The sequence below is a fragment of the Corylus avellana genome, chromosome 5 (assembly GCF_965113065.1).
Source record: "Corylus avellana chromosome 5, dhCorAvel1.hap1.2, whole genome shotgun sequence".
NCBI classification, from domain to species: Eukaryota; Viridiplantae; Streptophyta; class Magnoliopsida; order Fagales; family Betulaceae; genus Corylus; species Corylus avellana.
This window is the reverse complement of record NC_142494.1, coordinates 27,872,667-27,891,170: the sequence shown is the minus strand read 5'-3', so window position 1 is coordinate 27,891,170 and position 18,504 is coordinate 27,872,667. Positions and strand designations below refer to the sequence as shown.

Genomic DNA, 18,504 nt, shown 5'->3' with positions numbered 1-18,504 from the left:
TACAAACTACAAAGTATATGTCTTGGTCGTTCATCTGTTCTTGGTTATTGGCTAAACTTTCATATTGTTTTTCTTCACCTAATTAACCACCAAAAAGTTTAAAAGAAGAATCTATTCCGGAGTCGCCCATATCAATAACCATGCCCCTATACTGAATCATATAGACGTCAGCCAGCCACAAATTTATAAGAGACTATATAGTAAAAGCTGCAGGAGTTGTTCCCCTATAAAATGGGGAAAATATCAAAAAGATTGTCAAATTAAAAGTCATTTGCGATAGAGTCCCACAATGTTTGAAAGGTACTAAAATAATTTATTAAACTATCAAAATGTATCAAAAATGTCACTTTTTTTTTTTTTATATTCCTATAATACTGATATTCTTTTAGATAATAAAATAATTATAAAAAAAAAAACAAATAATTTTTAAAAAGAAAAAATCAAACCAATGGGCGAATAAATACAATTTTTTTTTTTTATAATAAATAAATAATTTGTCATATAATTGACCTAAATTACAAATCACTTCATGTCACATAAAAGTAGTTTAGGGAGTTTTTTATATTTTTCTCCTATAAAATTTGCACTACTACTAAATAATGGTGTAGAAAAACGTCAAGAAATTCATAAATCTAGTAGTTTTTTTTTTTTTTTTTTGGTTACAAATGGTAGAATTTGAATTCACTCATCTAGCATTCTAGCTAGCTTGTGATGATTACACTTTCAATCAGACTGAATGCTACGTAGTATTCAAAACGTTTATTGCCCAACCAGAAAAAATAAATGCTTGTTGCCAACCCAAAGTGCAGTACCACTCATCTGTTAGCTAGCTTGTAGGCATTTAGAGGCACCCCAAAACTGCCCACGAAAAGCAGGAAAAGGAAGAGTAAAGCATTAGCAACAGAATTAATGAGGCACAACTAGAAAGGGATAGCATTTCTACCATTTATAGCATTTATAGAACTCTGACCTTCTTCTATCAAAACTCATTCGCTTTGATGAGCTAATCAGCCAACGCAAACACTCAAGAAATACTTAAGGATTCATGGTAGCTTGGTAACAGGATCATATGCCACATGTCCTTTTAATAAAAAATAATAAAATATTAATTAAAACTTAAAAAATAAATAAAAACTAAAATAATAATAATAAAAAAAATTGTGGCCGGCAACCCCATAGGGGGTGGCTGGCCACAACGGTTGGATCTGGGGTGGCTGGACCACCCCCAAATCTCAACCCTAATTTTTTTTTTTTTTTTTTTTTTTTTTTTTGGCCCTTGGGGGTGCCCGGGCCACTCCTAAGGCCGGTCTGGGGTGGTCGAAGCCACCCCAGGTCCAACCGTGGTGGCCGGCCACCATCTTTTATTATTATTATTATTATTATTATTATAGTTTTTATTTATTTTTTAAGTTTCAATTAATATTTTATTTTTTTTATTAAGAGTACACGTTGCATATTTGTGATGGTAGGATTTCTTTAAAGAAATCCTAACCATGAACTGGATACCCTCCAGTCCATAATGGACTGAAAAGGATCCAGATCCGGAAATTTAGGCTTTTTCTCTCTTTTCAAGGTTTTCAAGTTTTCTTTTCTAAATGAAGGAAATTGATAAGATTTGAAATAGAGATGGTCCTTTTCTATATATTGGTAAGATAACAATTTGGGTTAAACAAGGAATCTTATTAAAAAGAGAATTACAATTATCGAAAAGTCGCTCAAACGACAGTCTTAGCGAAAGCGAACTATTTGTTTAAACTTTTAAAAAACTAGTTTGCTCGAGCGGGAGTAGAACAAAGTCTCGAATACTTAATCTAACTTCTTCGCTCGAGCGTAGATCGAGCAAGGATCACGCGAGTTTTTATAAACCGGAATTCTTGAACCAACTTTTGAACTAGACTCATCCTAACTCAACTACTATTAAAGACAATCCAAATGACCCATATTTTAGTACTATAATTTGCTTACACAAATATAAAACCTAAACACCTCTATGGAGGAATTTTGCCATGAGAGTGAGTGAAGGTTTTCCTGGTTAACAATTTCCATCCTAACTTGGCCAACAGAGCTCTATTTTGAGTAAGGCTGGCAAAACGGGTCTGCGGGTTGACCCATTTATGACCCCTAATGACCCGCCACCCATTTAAGGTAAACTCAAACACAATCCGTTTAGCTAACGGTTCGGCTCCACCAAATCCGGACACGACACGGCAATTTTACAGGTCACCCAACATGACCCGTTTATTTTTTTTATTTAAAAATAAAATAAAATAAAATGAAAGAAATTTCTATGATTTTGTAGAAGAAAGATATGTTGGTGTGTAGCTTTGCGGATAATATGCTAAAAGCGGTGGGGAGAAAAAGGATGCGTCAAGAGTAAGTTCTGTGAGATCAAGAAAGAGAGAAGCTGGTGGGAGCAAGAATGAGGTGTCTTGAGTCTGAGTACGTCTATGTCTCTGTGAGAGGGAGAGAGAAGGTGGGACTGTGGGTCCGTGGGAGGATGAGCAAGGAGAAAAAAGAAAGAAAAAAAAACATATGAAGGAGATGGGGTGGGTGATGTTGTGGGTAGAGGAAGAAAATAGAGAAGAAAAGAAAAAGAAAAAAAAAAAAACTTAATGGTGGAAAAAGTGAAATTGCATGAATGAAGACGTGGAGTTTTTTTTTTTTTTTTTTTACATGTCCACACAAGGGAAGAGGATAAAGGATTCGAATTAATGACATTCGCTTCATTAAGTATGGTCCACAGTCGATTGAGTTACCCTTTGGGGACAGACTTAAAGTTTCTAGCTGATAAGAATGAGTCCTATGAGAATGGGTAAAAAACTAAAATTCAAAATTCAATTTTTTTTTTTTTTTTAAATTATAACCGTGTCTGGTGGGTCACCCGTGATACAACTCGCCAGACACGAAATAAATGAGTTGACCCATTTATAACTCAAACCCGTTTAGGATAAACTCAAATCTAATAATTTCGTGTCGAGTTGTCAAGTCGTGTCAAAATTGTCAGCCCTAATTTTAAGAGGCCATGGTTAGGGGACTGAGATTCTCTACAATCCATTGGACAGGAGGGGTCCAGTCCTTGTTAATTCAGGGGCATTATTGTTATATAAAAATAATTAGACAATAACGCCCCTAATAATACAAGGACTAGATACCCTCGGTCCAAACGGACCGGAAAGGATCCTTCTCAATGGGTAGGAGGCCCATGCTTGCGACTGAGCACTAAAAGATGAAATCTTTTAACGCATACGTGGTAGAATCACAACCATTAACCATTATCAATTGACATAACCAAACTTTATGGTTGATTTACTTTAAAAAAACACTATAGATCTAAATCCATGTAAAAAAAAAAAAAACGCTATAGATCTAAATCATTTGCACACATTTTTAATTATTGATTCCTCAATTCACGTGGTTTTAGACAAACTATATGATTAACAAAAACAAAAAGTATTATATTAAGTCATGGCAAAATTTCATTGGTTTACAGATATTATTACTTTGTAGCAGAGTACTTTGCTGCGAGAAAAAAAAAACTTAACAAAAATCAAACACAACCTTAGAATCCCAGAAGAAGCTTTAAGCTCCACACCCAATTCTTTGCAAAATTTAAGGTTCTCTGTTTCATTTTTCTTCTGAACGTAATGTCTGAGTTACTGGTACATCTGCATCTAATTGTAAGCATAGGACTAATTTTGACAATGTCCGCGCATTCGATGCGTTTCGACCTGGGATCAGGCAACTCAAAATGCATATCGGAGGACATCAAGAGCAACTCCATGACCGTGGGAAAGTATAACGTCATCAATCCCAATGAAGGGTTTCCTGTTCCTGATACCCACAAGATCACTGTCCGGGTAATGCCGTCAAAAACCCAAGTTGTTACTATTTTTCTATATGTGGATCTGTGTCTATATTTCCTAATCTGTATATGTCAAATGCAGAGTGTTTTCCATTTTCCTTTTTTTTTTTATTCCCTCAATTTTGGATTATTATTATTTTTGGGTAGATAGATGTAAAAAAGAAAATTTTTTTAAGTTTTTATCCATTGAAATGGAATGCATTTTCATTCATTATATTGTACAATTTTTAGTGGGTTGTTTTTCTTTTTCTTTTTTTCTTTTCTTGAATTGCAGATATTGATGTGAAAACAAGGTTTAATTCTTGGGCTTGGTTTTGGGGGGGGGATTAATGTGGAAGTGATTGGGGTTGTTGTTAGGTGACCTCGCCCCACAGTAGCAGTTATCACTATGGGGATCATGTGGAAGAGGGTAATTTTGCATTTACTGCTGCTGAATCTGGTGATTATTCAGCTTGCTTTTGGGCGCCTGATCATAAGCCCCCAGTGATAGTGACGGTTGATTTCGATTGGAGGACTGGCGTTGCAGCAAAAGACTGGTCGAAGGTTGCTAAGAAAGGGCAGATCGAAGTGAGTGATTATTCTGTCGTTCGTTAATTTGGTTTTCATTTGTCTTTGGCGCCATTTGAGATTGGTTGCCATTTAAGGAGTTGCTATCTTGTTGACTTTTAAATTATGGTGTTACTGCTGCATAATATTTGTCTTGGATGTGAAAGTGATAGGAAAAGTTATTTTTTTGGTTATTGCTTAATTCATTAGATAAAGATTAGTTCTTTTCTCCATTTCTAATTATTGCTTCCCTCATTTGAATTGCGGCCTTTAATAATTTACATTCCTGCATGTTCTGTTTCATTGCATTAAACATTTGTGATTAGTTGGAAGTTGACTGTTTCGTGACCTCCGTCATCTCATTTTCTAGCCAGCGAGCATGCGTTGATTCGTCGGTCAAATGTTACATAACACAGTTTTATGTGGTGTGCTTTGTCCGGTGTGTGTTGTCAGTTTTGACTTAAAACTGAGCAAATCTTAGTTCTCAAGCTTTTGTTTCTAGTGTCGTGAGCCTCTTCATTGCCCTTCCTATGAAAATATGTCAACTCATATAGTCAGCAGCTCTTGCAAACATGTAATACTTCCTAGTTCCTAAATATGGTGAAAAACTTGGTGAATGAAGCTTCTGCAAATTTTCCTAGGTTGAATTGGTAAATTGTGGTTACAGAATGGAGAGAATGCATATCTGAAATTGGCACTAGGCACTTTACAACAGCTACAGCCTTATAAGGATTGCTTGTTTCCATTTAAGAAACTCAAGTTCCTTGGTGTGCAGTATATTGTGTTTAAATATTTCCTTTAGTCTTTAATGTCTAGTATAACAAATCATAACTTCTTACACATGCTCTTCAGTGTGTTTTACTGCAAACGGTATACCACTGTTTTACAGTTTTGTACTTGTATATCGTGGTCTTTTGATCATTTTTTCTTTTCCCAGTTTTGGAGTTAATGGTACTTGAGTAATCTTACGAGAGTCCATGATTTAGGCTGCAATGGGAAAGATAAAACTCGTAATTCAGTGACTTATAAGCAGAAAGATATCAAGTCATTAGTCATGGATGTGGAAGACCCAGTTTTTGTATCAAATTAGTAATATGCATAAAATATTTTCAATTAAATTTCCCCATTCCTTGTTATAGGATGTATTCTTCTAGCTCACTATACTTGGGCTACTAGTAGTTGACATTTTTACAAACTTATATTCCTATTATCATCTTACTTGTTCTGGTTCAATTTAGTGATTTTTTTTGGTTATATAACAGATCCAAGCCGCTAACAGAAAGATATGCTTCAAATGGTCTGCTGATAAATTTTTTCATATATTGTGCTAGGTGATGGAACTTGAGTTGAAGAAATTGTTTGACACTGTCACTTCCATTCATGATGAGATGTTTTATCTTCGTGAGAGGTACAAACACAATTTCTCCATGAATAAAAATTCAGGAACATATTGCACTCCATTTGATTCAACTTGTACTCGTGCTACATGTGTTTATTTTTGGAGAAGAAATATGGAAAATTATCATATTTTTTCTAAGAAGAAAGCAACTTATGTAACCTTTTGCTGCAAATTGATACTCACAGGCAAAGACACACATTAAAGTCTATCTCAATGGCTTAAGTAATTTATGTAACATTTTTCTGCAAATTGATCCTCACAGGCAAAGACACATTAAATACGATTGGTATTGCTATCTCAATGGCTTAGGCGTGTGTGCGCATGAGGGTGATATCTTGGAAAGTTAAGTCCCACATTGAGTGGATAGATTGTGAAGGTGTTGTATGGGTACTAAGTTTCTTATTGGTTGCTTATTAGATAAGACAAAGTTATATAAGTGAATCTAGAGAGCTCAAATTATAACTTTGATTAGTTCTTTTGGAGTAATAATGCAAATACTTTTCTTGGATTGTGATAGAAAGAGAGATTAAGAATCTGAAAATACTCTCTAACTGAGTCGTCTCTGATGTTTGTATCTAAGATTCAATTTTTGGGATGTAAACTCGCTACACTTTCTGTCTTTGTAGCCAAATGGGAAAAGTCTGTCAAATTTTTTTTTTCCTGCATTAAGCACTTTGACCTTGTAAATTCATTTACCTCAAGAACTTGGATCCTAAAATATATGTGTTCTGGATTTGTTTTCGCTGAGGGGCATCATTCCCTTTTGGCTATATCTGATGTATTTTTGTCCTTGATGATCTAGGGAGGAAGAAATGCAACAACTTAACAGAGCAACTAACTCCAAGATGGCTACCTTTAGTTTCCTTTCGATCCTGGTTTGCTTATCGGTTGCCGGTTTGCAGTTATGGCATCTGAAGGCATTCTTTGAGAGAAAGAAGCTCCTCTAATTTTGCATTGGCCTATCAATTTTACACTTATTTTGTCTTTTAAGTCGTTAGTTCATTAGTTGTATGATCATATTTTGTATTTTTCGTTTTTTATGTTTTGTGGGCTATACATACTATCACCAATTTATATCTTTCAAAATGCATTGAGTCGACTTGCTATCTTTAGGTTGATGTGGTTTGTGTTTGTGTGTTATTCCCGCAAATTGTTGCGTATCCGAATTCACTACTTTTATCATGCAGAACAAGAAGCTAGTGGTTCCTTGGGTTTAGATCCATAGTAACTAACTACCTAAATTGTTAATAGCTGCCCAAATTGCAATTGCTAGCAATTTAGGTAGTGGAGAGAGTCCATATAAGATCTAGATATCTGAATAGGTAGTCAGACAATCTAAAATTTATTTGGGCAATTGAATCCCACGTAAACTCTCTTATAATAGCTAACAATTTGAGCAACTATTTGTTGTAGATTCCTATTTGGTTTGTCCATATTAAAATGGTGCTGCTAATTGATTGATTTGTGATGTCGTTGGTTCTTCAACACAAACTAATAATTCTTAATAATTCTGTGTCCCTAGAATTTTCGGGCCATGCAAATCATTGCCATGAGTGCTCAATTTTGTGCATATTGAATATACTTTTATAACTACTCACAGTAAGAGAAGAAAAGTCTCTTCGTCAAGTTATTTTGGTTGAGGTGGAAGAACAGGATAATATTATATAATTAACTAACTGCAAGTGTCACTCCCTCAATTTTTTCAAAAAGCCGTTAGAATGAGACACTGACCGTTGACTAACCCAGTTTCCCGCCAACCCAACAACAATGGGAAGATGCCCATATCCACGCAATCTGCAAAAACCTGCACCACCACTACATCGTCTCTGCCCAAATGTTTTGCTTTGCCATGGCCTATGGCCTATATGCGAAGATTGGCTCCAATTGTTCTGTTTTCGTTTTGTTTTTTAACAAGATTGGCTCTATTTGTTAATGGTTTTTAATACTCGAGAGTTTTAAAAAAATGAAACATACTCCAAACATAAACATAAAAAAAAAAAAAAAAAAATGAAACATAGAAACATAAACATGAAACATCACAAGCTAAAAAAAAAAATTATGATAAAACACACCAGCCCAACTATCTGGGATTTTATTTAGAAGCGCGCACACAGACATACTCGAGAGTTATACAGCCAAATAGTCTAGAGTTTAGAATACTCAAAGACTTGCACCAGTGCAACACACCACTTAAAAGACTCAAAAGGAAGTCACGCCACCCTTTATTTAGTAGATCATTAGGGCAGGAATCACATTCACAAGGCAACCTGCAATGCAATCACTCATCATCATAGCTCTTGCGGTGGTGGTGGTGGTGGTGCTTAGAACGGCGCTTCTCCTCATCATCATCATCAGAGCCATCATCATCATCTCCCTGCCACATTCAGCAAGTATATCATCAGATAAATACAAAATTTCTCAACACATTAATGGAACAAACAAAATTCCAACAGCTATATTTGAGTTTAGGGATCAAAAGGTGTTCATGACTTATGCGCACCAACTAGTGTAAATTTGTTTAAAACACTATCATCAACTGGTCCTGAAATTAGAATAACTAGTCTAAGTTGATGATCGTGTCTTTTGTTTCCATTACATATATGCCAACCATCTAGAATCACTCGCTGTCAACCTACATAGAATTAGTTCTACCACCTCTGTTGATTTATAAATGCACAACAATGAGAATAGTTTGTAGCTCAATAATCAAAGCTTTAGGCAACATACAAAAATATATGTAAGAACGAAAAGACAGAATTGCAACTAGAAGTCCATATATCGCAGATTCCAATGTGATTGATAATTTCCTACACAAATTATGAAAAAGAAGCAGCTACTAAATGATCATAGATTATAGTCCGAAAGTAAACATATATAAAAGGAAATGGAGATTCAAGGACAGAAATGCTCACATGTTTCTTGCGCCCATAGCCCTCTTCTCCCTCTTCACCATATCCATACTTGCGCCTCTCACCCTCATCCTCATCATCATCACGCCTCTCATACTTGGGCCTCTCATAGCTCTCCTCCTCGGACCGCCCATAGCTGGGCCTTCGAGGTGGCTCTTCTCCATAGCTGGGTCTCGGAGGTGGCTCGTCCCCGTAGCTGGGCCGCCTTGGAGGTGGCTCATCCCCGTAGCTGGGCCTTGGAGGTGGCTCGTCCCCGTAGCTGGGCCTTGGAGGTGGCTCGTCCCCGTAGCTCGGCCTCGGAGGTGGTTCATCCCCGTAGCTCGGCCTCTCACTCCTCCCTCCATAACCATACCCACCACCACCCTCTTCCTCTCCATAACCAGGCTTCCGCCCGTACCCAGATACGTACTCCGACCCGGGTGCCTCATACTCGGTTTTCCGACCATAGCCTGATCCGTACTCAGATTCCGGAGCCTTATATTCGGTCTTCCTGCCATACCCGGATCCATATTCCGGTTCGGTCTCTTCAGTCTCGCTCTTCCGCCCGTAACCGGATCCATACTCCGGTTCGGTTTGCTGCTCATACTCAGTCTTCCGGCCATGCCCGGTACCGTATTCTGATTCATGCTCGCTCTTCCGCCCGTACCCAGATCCGTATTCCGATACAGGTTGCTGCTCAGACTCACTCTTTCGACCATACCCAGATCCATATTCCGATCCGGTCTGTTCATACTCGCTCTTCCGACCATACCCAGATGCATATTCCGACCCGGTCTGCTCATCCTCGCTCTTCCGCCCGTATCCAGCTCCGTACTCCGAACCAGGTTCTTGCTCATACTCACTCTTCCGGCCATATCCAGATCCATATTCCGACCCGGGTCGCTGCTCATGCTCGCTCTGCCGGCCATACCCAGATTTGTACTCCGATTCGGGTCTCTCCGATCCATACTGCGCTCCACCATGCCCGGGCCTGTTCACTCCAGAAGTCGGAGGAAACCCATAACCCGCTTCAGGCCTCGCTTCGTAGCCACCTTCTCCGGGAGAGGGGCGTCCGGGTCGAGGCTTGGGTCGGGCGTAGCTGCTGTACTCAGTGTCGAGGGCCTCGTCGGCGTAGGCCGCGGGCTCGGCATAGGACGTGTACTGGGGGCGATCGTAATCGAAGTCATCGGTCGGCGTGGACGAGGGAGAATAGCAGGTCTCATCGGACGGCGGGAGAGGCCGGCCGTAAGTGAGCACGATGTCGTATCCGCCGCCATACGGCGTCGGATCGTACTCGTCGAAGTCGTCGACGTGATCTCCGCCACCACGTGAGAAATACGACATTGTTTCTTGTTTTTTTTTGGTTTGGTTTTCAGCGATCTGAGAAATGAACCAAGGAGGAGATCTGAGATGGTCTTTTATGGTTGACAATTTTCGCCGACCGACAAAAACGGCGTCGTTTGCTACAGTAGGACCCGATTTGCTCGTGTGGACGCGTGGTGAGGCTATCAGTAACAGTAACAAATATCATGTCAATCATGAAAAGTGAATATGATGGGTCTAAGATAAGGATAGTGGGCCCACCGGCCCATAAAGTCCATATTCACTCCAAGTCTCGAAACCACGAAAGAATAACCAAACCAGAGGACACCCACAGACGAACATTTCCCACCTACTACTTAACGAAGCCAGCCAAAATACTCCTCATTTCTCGACAAGACAAGAAATCCAAGTATAGATTCTGTTTGCTTCTAACGTTTTCCTTTCTATTCGCAAACCCAAATCCCATCCCATTTCCATTAGAGAGAGAGAGGAGAGCAGAGCATATCAATATCAATATCAATGGCGGCATGTGTTATAACGGTGTCACAGGACGGGACTGGGGACTATGGGACGGTGCAGGATGCCGTAGACGCGGTGCCACTCGGCAACACGCGTCGGACAGTGATTCGCGTGGCGCCGGGCATCTACAAGCAGCCAGTGTACGTGCCCAAGACCAAGAATTTCATCACCCTGGCGGGTCTCAGCCCTGAGGACACGGTGCTCACCTGGCAAAACACCGCCTCTCTCATCGACCACCACCAGGTAAGGTCGCGCACTACGGTGTGTTCTGGGTTTTTGAAGAAGATTTTTGTTATTTTTTGGGTTGTGGATGGGTGATGGGTCTTGCAGGCCTCTCGGGTGATTGGGACTGGGACGTTTGGGTGTGGGAGCACCATTGTGGAAGGGGAGGATTTCATTGCTGAGAATATCACTTTTGAAAATTCTGCTCCTCAGGTAATCTTTGACAATGCTTAGTGAATTCGATATTTTTTTCTTGGTTCACTTTTCTGGATCTTTGTTATTGATCTAGCTGGATCAATTTAGCTAATGGGTGTTCACGTAGATGTGGTAGAAACTGAGTTTTGGGGTTTTTAGGAAATGGGCAAGTTGGAATCTATGGATTGTGGTTTTTGGTATACCAAAATTGCACATATTAATTTGATCTGTGAGTATTTGTTAAGTTCTGGCCTTTTTACTTACCATTAAAAAAAAAAAAAGAGGCTTTTAGTTCGTCGGCCATGTTAGAAATTATAGTCCGGGTACGCTTTTGATTTGTTTTATGAATACATTGTGCTCTTGGTTATTTGGGTATTGAGTATATCGGAAACATTTATTCTTTTTTGCGGCCTTGAACATACGCAAAGGTGCATTTATAGTTGGGTTTTGAATAGTTAGAGGCTTGATTTCTTATAATCAGCTTTTAATTTTTTCAACTATTTATCTTCCATGGAATATGGTTGCTTGAAATTTTTTAATGTCACTATAAGCTTTGAAGTGGTGGTAACATTGACTCAAACACTCCGTTTTTCGTTTGCCTTTTGTGTAGGGTTCAGGACAAGCTGTGGCAATTAGAGTAACAGCTGATCGATGTGCCTTCTATAATTGCAGATTCCTTGGGTGGCAGGTATATGCCGTCATTCTCGGTTATTTTGTGGGTTGACTACTTTACAGAGCATTTTCTTGGGATGTTAGATTGCTAACAACTTTTCAATTCCATGAACAGTTTATTTTACATATCATGCAATTTCTTAAAGCAACCAACTAATTGGTGGATGATATATACAACTTCTATGCTTTCTGGCAATATCTAGTCCTTTGTATCTTGAATCAACTGAGGTTCTTGGCTGGAAAACTAGATGTTTGTATGTGCTGTTTGATTGTCTGCGTTTGTCTTCTTCATTTCAGGACGACCTAGACAAGCTATTTGAGACATAATTATGCCTAAAGGATACTTTCTTATATGGTTCTTATGCAGGATACTCTGTACCTGCATTATGGAAAACAATATCTGAAAGATTGCTATATTGAAGGAAGTGTGGATTTCATCTTTGGCAATAGCACTGCTCTCTTGGAGCATTGTCATATCCACTGCAAGGCAGAAGGTTTCGTAACTGCACAAAGCAGGAAATCTTCTCAGGAGACAACTGGTTATGTGTTCTTGAGGTATTTAATTGACTAGTCCTTTTACCATATCATCTTCAGTAAAACATCATGGTTTCTGACCCAAATACTTTGAATTGATAAGTTATATTTGGGGCATCATGATGCGGTCGTCTTTTCTCTAGAGTTCCCATTAATTATTGCCCACGTCTACTCCAAACCCCAGACCTCAAAATCATATACCAGTCATGGGCGATAGCAAAGCCTAGAGAGGCTATCTTAGGTAATATTGAGGCCCACATGATGTCTATTGACAAAAAAAAGATCTGGTAGATGTTAATTGTTACTTGGATTAAATTTTTGGATCTAACAGACCACCTAAAACTCATTTGCATGGCTAGTCCTGAAAAGGCAAGTAAGGCTGCAATAGTTTGACAACTTGACATGTGGCATAGGAACCTTAAAACTCCTCTTCAACCTCAATAATTTAATTATACTATAGAGTGAGGAAAAAGGGCACCGGATGGAGCTAAATTGTGAACCAGATATTAGTACTTGATCTACCAATGGTAATCTTAGGTTTTGGAGGGTAGGGTTGAAATATTGAATTAGGGAGTAAGAATAATTGCATGCTCCTTAATTCTTTGGGATGTTATGAATGCCCCACATTGATTTAAAAATTTCCAGTTTAGATTCTTAAGTTTTTGAGACCCATGCTTTCATAAGCTGTTAAAAAGTCAAATTAAGATTTTTCTTTCTCTGCATTAGAACTTTGCTGAGTTGTTGCATATGGTACTTCATTTCAAGATTGATGATCTTTGCATTTGCATCGATAGTTGCTCGATTGGTGCCCCTATTTATATTTAATTTGAATTTCTTTTTTCCTCTTTTTCTTTTTTATTATATTATTTGCTGTAAGAGAAATGCTAGGTTTACAAAATATTTTACAAAAAATACTATTACAAAGTGATGTGGCACAACATAATTGAATTTTTTTATAAGATTTTTTGTAAGTCTAGCATTCCTCTTGCCGTAAATACAATGTATTACACTTTTGATACAGCTAAATAAATTTTATGGCTTTCCTACATTTTTTTTCCTGGTTGAAGTAGCAAATGTATTCTTTGAAGATATTAAATCAGTCATGGCTGGCCAAGGTTTCATCTAGCTTTTGTAGTTATTCCTTTTCGTTTGCCGCCCTTCAAACTTTTGGTCTAAATCATACCGTTGCTTCTATCTGTGTCACCTATGGATAACTTGTCTCGATGCAGATGCGTGATCACGGGCAATGGAGGGGCTTCATATGCATGTCTTGGACGACCATGGGGACCTTTTGGGAGGGTGGTCTTTGCATACACATATATGGATACATGTATTAAACATGGTGGGTGGGATAACTGGGGCAAAACAGAGAATGAGAGAAGTGCCTGCTTTTATGAATACAGGTATCTAATATTTAGTGTTTCCTCCTAACTTTAGTGGGTCTCTATAGAATATCACCCACATCTCATTGAAAACTTTCCTTAGCTTTTGAATGTCAGGGATTCTATAGGAAAGTAGTTCCTTTAATTCGTCTGCAGCTTCTTCACCTGCATTCTCATTAAAATGAGTAAATGCACCTATTGTTTGAAGAGCTTTTTGAAAACATTATATATAGTTTGCTCTTTCTTATTCAAATCTGAATAATGTGCAGGTGTTTCGGGCCAGGTAGTTGCTCGTCAAAACGGGTCACATGGGCTAGAGAATTGGTAGATGAAGAAGCAGAACAGTTCCTCATGCATGGTTACATTGACCCGGATCGAGAAAGACCTTGGCTTGCCCAGAGAATGGCCTTGAGGATACCATTTTCTGCATAGAAGCTAAGTGAAGGTGAGGGAGAGGAGGTGCTAAAGATTCCGAGCAACCAATGAAAGAACTGAATAGCCCAACGTGAAAAGTCTGCACGATGATGTTACGAGATATGGCATATGAACTGTATTCCTTATGATATTTCATATTAATGATCGTTGGAGTTGTAGGGACTTAAATGTGTTGTACACTTGTGTTGCTAAAGTTGCATTACTACCATCTTTCATATTAATGTTTAAAAATAATTTATATCATTGTGGGCAAATTAGGATTGAGTTTTTCGGAAACAAGACAGTTTTGCCAATTGCAAAGAATGATATTTGTGAGTAGAGGCTATATATATATATATAATTTAAGCTAACCACATAGACTAATTTTGTATTTATTGCTTATAAAAAATCGATTGATTTAATATTAATAGATTGTGAATTAGCCTATTTACAAGACATTATATATATATATATATATATATATATATATATATATATATATATGAGCAACAAATAACAATATTCAAGAATCAATATATATTAGGTAACAATAGTCCCTCTTTAAATTCTAACAATTTTTCTTGTTTCTCTCGAATTTGAATTTTCAAACTAATCCCTCAATCCCTTTAACTTAGGCTAGCATTCATATCTTTAGATTTTTATTGAATTTTTTTTCTCATTTTATGCTGAAGTGACACTCATGAAAACCCACATCCCTTCCTCAACCATTGGATCCCCACCCTTCCATCTCCACCCTTCAATCCCTATCTCCTACTCTTCCCAAGAAAGCCTTTTTTTTTTTTTTTTTTTTTTCTCCCTCAGAAGTACCTTTGTCTTCCTCAGCAGATCCACCTGGGCGAGATATGCTGCTCACGGCGTTCAAAATTCAAATATATATATATATATATATATATATATATATATATATATATATATATATAAAACTAAAGTTTGATTTTATATATTTGAATTTTGTATTCAGTTTTTAGTTTTATCTAGAAAACTGATAAGAACCCACAACGATAAAAGGGAAACAAATGGAAATTGATTGATAGAAACTCCAATGATAAACCAAAGAGGAATATCTTCTTCTTATACTAATGCTACTAATTAACAAGATAATAATGATAACTTATTGAAAATAACATAACTGATGCTAAAAAGAAAACATAAGATGACGATAAAGATAAAAATAAAGATGGATAGTTATAACATATCCTTTATTATTGGTCTTTCACGATAGTCCTTCACTTCCCTTCAATCTCCTTGCGTTGATCACCTTTCTTATTGCTTCCCTTATCTGTTGATGCTTTTTTTTTTTTTTTTTTTTTTTTTTTTTTTTTTTTTTAATTCAGTTTTCTAGATAAAACTAAAACTCTGTTAAGCAAGATTGTATGTATAATGCAAAACCAGAGACAATACTGGAAATTCAAATGTATAGCTTAGATTTTATATATTTGAATTTTGTATTCAGTTTTCTAATAAAACTAAAACACTATCTAGAAAACTGAATATAAAATTCAAATATATAAAATCCTTTTTTTTTTTTTTTTTATATATAAATATGGGGCGTTTGATTGTTTAAGATTATTAAAAACCATTGTCTTTCCTGAAGTCTAAACCTTGACCCCGTCTACGTCCAATTTCCAACCCTTCTCACTGGTTTGGTTGATCGGACCACATGCATCTCACTAGCTACAAAACTACAATTATTCTACTATCAGGATTGTCGTAAAAAACTAAAAAACCCAATCAGCAAAAAAGATGTTTGATTGCCTCCCATGTGGCTGAAAACCCATCCGCTTTGGGGAATTTCGGCGGAGGAGGATATATGTGACATCCCACATCGCTACACCGTTAATGACAACAATACGTTTTAAAGTCGTGATGGTCATGATCCCATTAGAACTCTGCAGTTAAGCGTGCTTCTGCTAAAGTAGTACCAGAATGGGTAACCTCCTGGTAAGTCTAGTTTGGGGGAGTCAAAAGCGGACAATATTGTGTGTCATTGAAGTGGGGTGTTACAAATGGTATCAGAGTCATTGCCCAGCCTGAGTAGGGGGAGTGTGCACAAGCCCGTAAAAATTGCTAGCGGGCACTCGCTGGGATGGATGCCAAGAATGGGCTAATCCCATGAGGGTCGCCAGCGGGGACGCTGAGTCTTAAGAGGGGGTGATTGTGACATTCCATATCGCCTGAGTATGGAGATGAGGATGTGCTTAAATGTATACTACACCCTTAATGACAACAACGCACTGTGATGATCATGATATTATAAGAACTCCACAGTTAAGCGTGCTTCTGCTGGAGTAGTACCAGGATGGATGACCTCCTGGGAAGTCTGGTTTTTGGAAGCCAAAAGCGGACAATATTGCGTGTCAGTATATCCGGTGGTGAGAAATACCAGAATTTTATAGACCCAACGAACCTATCACCTGACCACTGTCCTAGCATCTCTTGAAAGGGAAAATAAAAAGTGAAAACTCCTATCACGATAGGTTTTGTTTTTATGATAAAATCCAGTGTTTTATTATAAAATCTAGCTTATGTGTCATTTTTTTTATTGGATGCTGTAAAATATAAATTTTACTAATTTCCTTTATATTAATCCTCCTCAGTTGCCATAATTAGTAAATTCCACAAATTTAAATACTAAACCTTCCAAGTGGTTCTTTGCAGGTGCTTATTGTGCAACGAGAGAACTCGTTATTGTTCAATTTACGCACGGGAGAACTCCAACGAGAAAAGAAAGGTGAGAGTGAAGGAGTGATGGAATCAATTCCATCAACGCAAACAATTGTGCTGTTGGGATTTCGCTTTAGGCCCTATGATGATGAGCTCATAACCGACTATTTGTTGAAGAAGGTTAAGGGTGAAGAAATTCCCTAGGAGGGCATCGTTGAGTGTGATATATACAGCGAAATGTCTCCCTGGGAAATTTGCAATGATCTTATAGATCCAGAGGAGAAGATTTACTATTTCACAAGGCTGAAAAAACTATCCAAAAATAGAGTGAAGCGAATAGCCGGTTGTGGGGTTTGGCACGAGAATTCTGCTATCAAGATATATGATTATAAGGGCGATATTATTGGGGCTAGAAAATTATTTTCTTTCATGGTAAAACAGGGCTCGTGCACGAAGAAATCCGACTGGATTATGCACGAGTTCTCACTCATTGGGGAGCAAGAACAGAATACCAACTGGGTTCTGTGCAACCTTCAAAACAAGGGATTAGAATCAAGAGTTGGGATTACAAGAAGCCTTCGAGATCACCAGTCTTGTATTGGTCAGGTTCCTCCTATTACCATATCTTTTGAAATTGAAACCCCCCAACCCTTGATTAATCCAGACGTGCTCCTACTTTAGGACGGAACCCAACAGAGAAAGAGGATGCGCTATGATGTTGAATGCGATATGCCTCAAGCGACTGAGATGCCATCCCAATCTCCATCTGAATTTGGATTGTCAAAGTTAGAATTTACACCCTCACAAGATTGTGTAGGCATTGGGAAAGCTGATCTGGAAATCTTCACGACTCTACCAACAAGTGACAACTCTTATTCTCAGTTATTTCCTTCAAATAATTATCTGCTACACCCTCGCCCAGAGGGTGGACATTTGCCACTCGATTTTTCTGCTGAAGCTCATATGGAAGCCATCATGAGCTCTCTACCAGTCAGTGAAGACTCTAATTCTTTCCCTCTGCCAGTCGGTGCAATTGTCAATTTTTCGGATCTTTTTGATGCTGAGTTCTCACAACAATGAGCTCAAGCAAAATGTTATGGCGCCTCTTAGTATAGGAAAAGATTGTAACTTGCAAATTTATTATATGAAATAAATTGTTAATAATTTAGTGTTCGTTCAATTTTGTTGGAGCATATTGGTGTAACATTTGCCTTGATTTTTGATATGGCAACTTTTCTTTATCAACTTTGTTGGAAACTTACTCGAAATCGTAGAATCTCTTGTCTTGATTTATTTTGATTGAGCATATATCTCTACTAGTTCTAACACGAGTGAAACACCATTGTGTTTGTTAGCGTGCCTTCCCCATTTTGTGTTTGTTTTCATGTAACCCATTTTCCTTTGCTTGCTTAAAGGAAAAGAAAAAAAAAAAAGAAGGAAAGAAGAAAAGAAAAAAATAGTGAAACCGCCGTTTCATTTTTTTTTTCTTCTGAAATTAGTTGATTTTTCGAGCGCAGAGGATTTTCCTCTGAATTTTTACAAATCTCCGCATGTTGCAAAGTCCTGGTTGTAGTTCCAATATGTGGTAATTCTAGATGATATATGCCAATTTTAATTAGGATTCCTAAATTTACCATTTTCCTTCTCTTGGCAGTCTTTGGATTGGACTTAGGGTACCTAAAAGTTATAAGGAAAAATCGTTGGTTGTCAATTTAATGGATTATCAACTACCAACCAACTGCAATGGCAGAAAATTGAACAGATTCTAAGTGATGCAATCAATATATATATATATGTAGCAGTAATAGCACATAGGATCTTGCATCTATTTTTCAAAACCAGTTCTACGAAAAGCATTCTCAT

The 18,504-nt window shown here is 37.7% G+C and overlaps 3 protein-coding genes and 1 pseudogene across 3 annotated transcripts; 3 read left to right on the top strand and 1 right to left on the bottom strand.

Moving 5' to 3' along the window:
- Nucleotides 1-3,513: 3,513 nt before the first annotated feature.
- Nucleotides 3,514-6,906, top strand: LOC132182416 (transmembrane emp24 domain-containing protein p24delta9). The gene is made up of 4 exons (XM_059595654.2): nt 3,514-3,857; nt 4,220-4,429; nt 5,740-5,816; nt 6,610-6,906. The coding sequence occupies exons 1-4, from the start codon at nt 3,645-3,647 to the stop codon at nt 6,752-6,754; spliced, it is 645 nt and encodes a 214-aa protein (XP_059451637.2). The 5' UTR covers nt 3,514-3,644; the 3' UTR covers nt 6,755-6,906.
- Nucleotides 6,907-7,863: 957 nt separating this feature from the next.
- LOC132180534 (glycine-rich protein) lies at nt 7,864-10,101 on the bottom strand. Its single transcript, XM_059593403.2, has 2 exons — nt 8,720-10,101; nt 7,864-8,181 (listed from the first exon to the last, which is right to left on the bottom strand). Exons 1-2 carry the CDS (start codon nt 10,037-10,039, stop codon nt 8,086-8,088), a joined length of 1,416 nt encoding a protein of 471 aa, XP_059449386.1. The 5' UTR covers nt 10,040-10,101; the 3' UTR covers nt 7,864-8,085.
- Nucleotides 10,102-10,335: 234 nt separating this feature from the next.
- Nucleotides 10,336-14,220, top strand: PME31 (pectin methylesterase 31). Its single transcript, XM_059593404.2, has 6 exons — nt 10,336-10,780; nt 10,868-10,972; nt 11,565-11,642; nt 11,994-12,181; nt 13,390-13,563; nt 13,812-14,220. The coding sequence occupies exons 1-6, from the start codon at nt 10,538-10,540 to the stop codon at nt 13,972-13,974; spliced, it is 951 nt and encodes a 316-aa protein (XP_059449387.1). The 5' UTR covers nt 10,336-10,537; the 3' UTR covers nt 13,975-14,220.
- Nucleotides 14,221-15,903: 1,683 nt separating this feature from the next.
- On the top strand, nt 15,904-17,721 carry LOC148586005 (NAC domain-containing protein 26-like; annotated as a pseudogene).
- Nucleotides 17,722-18,504: the final 783 nt, after the last annotated feature.